Here is a 7,330-nt window from a genome sequence, read left to right as displayed (position 1 = left end):
GCACTGTTGACTCATTTCCAGATGTAAATCTAATACATACGTCACCTCACAGAGGGCCTATCTGCAACACGTCACGCAAAGGATGTTTCTATCACTACTACATGCCTTACAGTGCAGTTTCTCCCCCACACTACATACCTCATTTTTCACCACATCAGTTTGTTTTCCTGCATGATAATCGTTTGAGAGTCATCGTGTGCTTTACACATGAAAATACATTTTTTATAAGTAAGTAAGTCCAAATGTGAAATTCAGCCCTCCTGGCCGTAGCGTAGGCTCCGCAATCAGCTAAGGTGCAGGATGTGTTCAACACAAAACCTGACATTTCTAAACCCACGGACCCTTTTCATCATCTCAGGCAGCAAAACAAACTCGATGAAAACCAAACTTGATACAACATGATTCAAGGAAAAGATTTTATTTTAGGGCTAACAAGTTGATAATAAATAAAGGAATATAACAATGTAATAACAGATGTTCTCATGCACTTAACACATACAATAACACTGGCTTACACTGCTGTTTGGACAAATTGAGAAGAGGTATTTGGCAATATTATAAGTTTGAATAGGTTAGAGATTACAGAACAAGAAATTCCTTCTGACGTTTTTACATTTCTTTTATACAAATTCAAATAAATATGAATACAGCTGTTTTTCCTCAGATTTTGTGTTCACTTTTACCATGCCCGATAACTAAGCCACAGTAATATACAACTGCCAAGAAAGAGTATTTATGAATTATACTTATTAATATTCCTAAAATGTATCATATTTATGTCACATTGTGCAAGCTCTTCAGGTAAAATTAGATTTTAGGGAAAACTGCAGGAAATTTAAACTCATTAAAACATATCCAGTGCAAAGGCCAGTCTAGTCCACACATTCTGGTACTGTAATGTAAGCCGATATAACTGAAATAATAAAACATGCCTATATGATTCTGAGGAAGCTGAATATGTTTTACGTTTTAAAGATCTGACATCTGATACGCAGCTTCTGCAATATCAGACATTTTCCAAATCTTCATGAGATGGCAAAATAACGTTAGAACTTTGTGTCAGTAGGCTTTTTTGGTGTTTTAGGACAACTCACATTAACAGTACTACAGTGGCCAAAGAAGACAAACTATTATAATAGAAATCAATCTGATTAAAAAATTAAATATTCCAATTAACACTGAAAAAGTGTTTGTAATCATTATTTACAAGTCATCAACGATACCAGTGTATAACTCCACACAGTCAAGATACCACTTCCCAAGCAAAGACCAGCTCCTGTATCCCTGCTCAAGCCGTGCGTTGTTTATGCGCAACACGTCAGTTTAAAGAAGGAGATCGATCTGTGGTCCACAGTAGTTCTATATACGGCCATTTGGTTTGCAAGCAGCGTTTTACAGGAGTGTCGTCGGTCTGTAGCATCGGTTCTTCAAAACCCATAACAACGGCCGTGCCTTCTACATACATGACCTGTCAACATAAATCCAATCACGTCAGCCTATGTTTGGTTAAAAACTAATGAGAAATGATTATTTTCACTGCTTTTGGAGATTTGTTATGACACTTTTTTTTTCCAAGACAAAAATAAATTCCCTAAAGTTTTTTATGTATCTATACTTAATGAAATGAGGTATAAAACTGAAAAAACCCCTAATCTCTTGGACTCAAGCCTGCAAATCCTGATCAGACCACATTTATTTGGCTCCTTACTTCAATAAGACAGTAAAGGCCAAAACTGGGGGGAAAAAAAAAAATCTAGGAAATGCAATACAAAAATTCTGTGAGAATAAATCTTCTACTACTGTTGCAGTTGCAAAGTTTGATATTGTGATTTTTGTAAGGACAGTGTTCCTCAGACTTAACGTTATGGGAACTAATTTTTCATAATGTGGAACTTCATTACAAATCACCTCTATTCATAAAACAGTATCTAAAATACTATAAGCAGAATCCTTTAAAAATGAATTGTTTAAATTTTCTTAATTAGGTATATATGATCAATAGTAAAGACAAAGGCATCTTTGAATGCTTTTGCCTGCATTTTGGGGTATGAAACTGCTGGCAATTTCACAGGGCTAATTTTAAGGACTTAACACCAAGCTATTATGAAGACTGAGTTTCTTGAAAAGTCTTCTTAGTTGAAGTTATTTTTGTTCCTTGTGTCTTTTAATGCCTTATACTCTTCCACCCTGCATACCAATTCGGGAACTAACTCGGAAGCAGCCATGGTATGTCAGGTATACCCCTCCTTCCAAGAAAATGAAATGGGTCATTTTTGTCCCCTGCTGAATGGTTCCAAAAAACACTGATTTTTGGTGCAGGTCTGGAGTACTAAAATATTTCTGAAAAAATTCCAAACACCTCCATGTGGATGTAGGGTTACTTGTAGAAGTTGCAGTTTGTCCACGTTACATCTCCATTGTCCTCTACAGTTCAGAGCCCACTTCCCATGGATAAGCAATGAGAAGTGCTCTATCCAAACACACAGTTTGAGAGGCAGTCCGGCCAACTGATCCAGTACACTAGCTAAAACACGGTCAGGAGCACAAAGCAGCTTCCAATTCCAAATACATAATTTTGGAAGAAAATTACTGAAGTAACAGTTTTGTAGAAAGTCTGTTTCAAGTTGAAGTATTTTGCCTGTAACTATGGTCAGTTTTACAATTTAACACAGGGAGTGAGGTCTGCCTACTAACTGTTACTAAGGCTAGATTTACATTTCTTAAATCCTACCTTTTCGTTATAGTTAGATTGCTTCAGTCCATTGTAGTGGTAAACAGTGAATGACTCTGAAACCCTGGAGTCCTAGTAGAGAGGAGACAGTTAGTGTCACACTGTGCCTTGACAGTCTCTTCACATCTCGACAGAGGCATTTAAACTGGAAGACTCAAGGCAATTGTAAAAGAGTACAGTTTCTTGCAGATGGCACCATCTTGAAGATTGTGTTCATTTTACCTTTCTCATCAGAAATAATAAAAGGATGTCAGTATATTAATGGGTAACACCCCCAAGTGCAAGTCACGATTTTCTGCATTCACTTGAGCACAGAGCATCTAGAAACAGTCCTACTTTTTCAAGTCACACACCTTACATAGTAGCCACACTCACCTGTATTTATGGCTGTTTGGCTCCTGCTTTACTAAGGACCAGACCCAATCTCCAACCCTCCATCTGAGAGCTAAACAGTTATGCATGCCCATGCCTGCCTAATTGAACACTAATTGTGAAGACAACTGCTCAGCTGAGGCCTAGCAGCAGATGTTCTGCACCTGTCAACCTTTACCCCTCTGGGTGTTTAAAGGCTTTAGTCCTGAAAGGACTGAGGAGCTTTGCATTTCCCTCAATCAGGAAACACAGATCAGGTGTAGTATCACCTCTTTTATGCCTGCTGGACCAGGCTCCAAACTAAAGCTTATCCCTTTTTTTTAGTACATGGAGGTAAAGGCTGGAATGAGAAGAAATCTACTTGGGTTACAGTACATCCATGGATTACAAAAAGCCCTCTTTCATTTTTCTCCTCTTAAACGATTCAAACCCCTTATCTCTGTATGGGTCTCACAGCAAGTGGCTATTCAGCAGAGGGAGGGTGGTGAAAAAGAAGGTGAGCCCTAACTACTGACGGAAGTTGCTTCACAGAGATGAGTAAAATCAACCTTTGCTGGGAAGGAAAGGGGACATATTCTTTTCCCTGAGGAAGGTATGCTGACCTTGAAGTAAAAGTACTGCCTTTCATGCTAAGAATTTTGTGCAGTCATTGTTTCCCCCAAAAAATAGGGGGCTACCAGGGAATTCAGGAATGATGCTCTCCAGGTAACTGCCCCAAGCACTGACGAGTCAGACTTGCTCTCTCAGGCTTTGATTTTTGAGTATTTTAATTCTAAGCCAACAGCTTTGAAAAGGAAAGCTGAGATCCCTTCCTGCTTTTGAGACGGAGTTTAGTACTTCCTAAGATATTAAGAATGGAGGTTTGAATATTCTCAGCAAAGAAGGAATCAAATCTGGATCTCCTGAGCACTAGGTAAGTGTTCACATACTGCATAAATGGGAACATCAACAATTCTAACCATGACTGGCATCTGCTAGTTCCTCACAGTATTTTAAAGAAAGAAATTAATCTTCATTTCTGCAGAATTTATTTTCAGAAATATTTTGAATGAGGTGTCAACAGGGGGAAAGACTCCTGCTATCTGATCCACAGAGCACAGACAGATGGACAACAGATCCGTGCCCTCAGCATTCATTCATTAACTGATACTGGTGAGTGCCCGTCCAAAACGTGCTGATTGCTCAGACTGCACCCTTAAGGCAGCAGCACTTCCCATGTTCTGCACTGGAGCCGGCGCAGGTTCAACAGCACAGTCAGCACTGACTGGTGGGGAATTAGTACTTGGCAGGCAGGCACTGACTTCCGGGCTCCAACTTCACAGCAGGTAAAGAATTCCTCTGCCAGCTCTCGATCTAGGTGACTAAGCTGGGGGTCTCCCCATCATTCCACGTGCTCCCTTCTCCAGCCGAGCTTCTTCAGTCAGCGATGCCCTTCGGCAACAGGCAGCCGAGGCAGCCACCCCACACCATGGCTGTTTCGTCCTCCAGCTACTTATGGCCCGCGGTACTGGACAGTTTAGGCACAGCCAGCGATGGAGGATGTGCTTGGCTTTCTGAGCTTCATTCTAAGCATCTGGGGCCTACAATTAACCAGTGGAGTCTTCCAGATTTGCAAGTGTAATAGAATTGTAAGAAGTAAGATTAAAGCTCATTCAGTTGTAAAGATACTTCCACTTCTGGGTATACAAATGAAATGAAGAACAGTTGGCAAATGACCAATGCAGATGTAATTCTGCAAATCCCAAATGAACACTCCAACTCCTTTTTCCTCTAGATGGTGAATCATCTCTTAACGAGATCCCTACCATCTTTGACAATGCAGTTCTAGTGCCTTCTGAATGACCATGAATGCTTGTTTCATAGTACCGATTACCACACCAAAACAGTGCTGCACAACCCTAACAAAAGGAGTCTTGCTGAAGGCATTGTAAAGAGACTAGTTTCACATTTCCTTGGTTGTAAAAATTGAGCCACATAGCTTCAATGACATGTTAAGCCACAAAAGCCTCCAAAGAAGTTATCCTCTCAGCCCTTCTCTTGCCTCACCAGCCTATCTTGGTGTCACTGGGGAAATCCTCTCTCTTCTGCCAACACAAGCATTTGCATGGCCCACGGAAGAAGCCTCCGTAAACCTGCAAAGGAGCTCTCATCCGGACCAGTTCCCCGTTCTAGTTTGCTGTGTATTGGTGCAAAGAGGTTCCTGGTAGCAGCAGAGAGGCAGCACGAGGGCAGGAAAATGTGATCCAGGAGAAGAGGAGAGCAGTGCTGGGTTAACACATGCCTCTCAGTGGTGGTACCATCTTAATGAATATATGGAACAGACTGTGAGTTTGAAAATAATTTTCTATTACCCTGACAGATACTGACTCCTGCATATCCTAAACATAACTACCGTGTTCACCTGTCAGAATTTTTACAATTGATTAGAGACATACATAGTTTTAAATATGTTTGCAGCCTTTCCCCATTTGCTAGCAATTAAGCAGACATTTGTACTTTTGATAAAAACAGCATGGACATTTATTCTTGGAAAAACTCTCTGAGTAGGGAACCAGTTCAATTTCATATGCAAAATGGTTATGTATTTCCTGAAGCTAGAACTTGTTGCTACCATGGAGTTTTCTTCCAGCGTAAAGCCGACAAAATCATGGACACATGATGCAAAATGGAAGTCTGCAGTTCGCTGTGTAATACAAGAGGTTATTTGCTGGGCAGCTCTGCCAACTGCAATACTTATAAAATCAGCTCTGTGGTATTGATGGAAGTGTTTGATGAACCTCAAAGACAAGCAGAATAGACAATGCTCTGCAGCAATACAGTTATATTGTTACCTGCTCAGGGAAGAATTCTTGCAGAAAGGGACCCAGCAGTATGATGCCCAGTCCTTCTGGGTCTAATTTGGTCTTCATGAGGTTTACACTATGACAAAAACATTGAATATGAAAGTATGAGTAAGACATTTTTATTCTTGTATGACTAAGTTACACTGTGCTACTACAGTACTGGCTGCCAAGTATAGCAATACTATTCTATTTTTAATGGTGACAACTGCATCAGAATGGCATGCAAGTTGCCAAAACAGTTATTTTTAAATAAAAATAATTGTTATTTTAAATTATAAGTGATAATTCTGAAGGACTACCATATTTGGTAAAATAATTTGAAACCCATATAATCTAAACGGAGGTTTGCAGGCCAAAAGGCGTTTTGCTGTCTTGTAAGCATTCTTGAACTTAAGATACATAAACCAGTCACCTCTTAAATACAGCGCCGTAACTGCCCAACAACCTGTTTTTAAATGGAGACTTGAAAAGCCTCCAAGATTTTCTAAGTACATGGAAATAAAATTAACAGCTACACTTCTTATTTACATCATGTCCTTGATACCCATTAAGCCAAAACCATTAAATAATGAAAATATTAACAATACTAATCTGAAAGCTTTACTGCCTGAACGTGGTATAATTTCAGGTCACTACAAATGAATGTCAATAACAACTCTGTATTTCTCTTTAAGCAATACATTTCTACAGCCATTAAATCGTTAACACGTTTATTTGTGTCTACCTATCCTTTTGCCTAAGTTAAAAGTTGTACTGTACACAAGAATGTCCTCATTGAGTCAGACCAAGAGAGCGCCTTGCCCAGCGTCCTGTTTCTGACACTGGTCAGTAAGAGGATGCTTACGACAGAGTACAACAGGGCAAACATACAGTGATATCCTTGGTTTACGCTCCCCATTTCCAGCAGGCTGCTGCTCAGAGACACCTTCAGTGAGAGGCAGTATCTAAACCACAGAGAGACGTATTTTTTCTTTCCATGCATGGGCCTAAGAGGCTTTGAACCCATACAGAATCATAGAATGGTTTGGGTTGGAAGGGACCTTAAAGACCATCTAGTTCCAACCCCCCAGCCAGGGGCAGGGACACCTTCCACTAGACCAGGTTGCTCAAAGCCTCATCCAGCCTGGCCTTGAAGACAGCCAGGGATGGGGCATCCACAGCTTCTCTGGGCAACCTGTTCCAGTGCCTCACCACCCTCTCCGTGAAGAATTTCTTCCTGACATCTAATCTAAACCTCCCCACTTTCAATTTAAACCTGTTCCCCCTTGTCCTGTCACTACAGGCCCTTGTAAAAAGTGCCCCCCCAGCTTTCTTGTAGGCAGCCTTCAGGTACTGGAAAGTGCTCTAAGGTCTCCCCAGAGCCTTCTCTTCTCCAGGCTGAACA

General features: G+C 40.6%; 1 protein-coding gene across 1 annotated transcript in view; it reads right to left on the bottom strand.

The window, feature by feature from the left end:
* Positions 1 to 398: 398 nt before the first annotated feature.
* FAM188A (family with sequence similarity 188, member A) overlaps positions 399 to 7,330 on the bottom strand; it is a 47,352-nt gene continuing 40,420 nt past the window's right edge. The window contains exons 13-15 of the mRNA XM_010154902.1: positions 5,935 to 6,022; positions 2,732 to 2,803; positions 399 to 1,468 (exon numbers count right to left, since the gene is read on the bottom strand). Coding sequence (XP_010153204.1) covers positions 1,319 to 1,468; positions 2,732 to 2,803; positions 5,935 to 6,022 — 310 coding nt within the window. The 3' untranslated portion in view covers positions 399 to 1,318. The remainder of the gene's footprint in view (positions 1,469 to 2,731; positions 2,804 to 5,934; positions 6,023 to 7,330) is intronic.

The sequence above is a fragment of the Eurypyga helias genome, unplaced genomic scaffold (assembly GCF_000690775.1).
Source record: "Eurypyga helias isolate BGI_N326 unplaced genomic scaffold, ASM69077v1 scaffold16447, whole genome shotgun sequence".
Classification (NCBI taxonomy): domain Eukaryota; kingdom Metazoa; phylum Chordata; class Aves; order Eurypygiformes; family Eurypygidae; genus Eurypyga; species Eurypyga helias.
The sequence above is the reverse complement of the archived record's forward strand: the minus strand, read 5'-3'. Positions and strand labels throughout refer to the sequence as shown.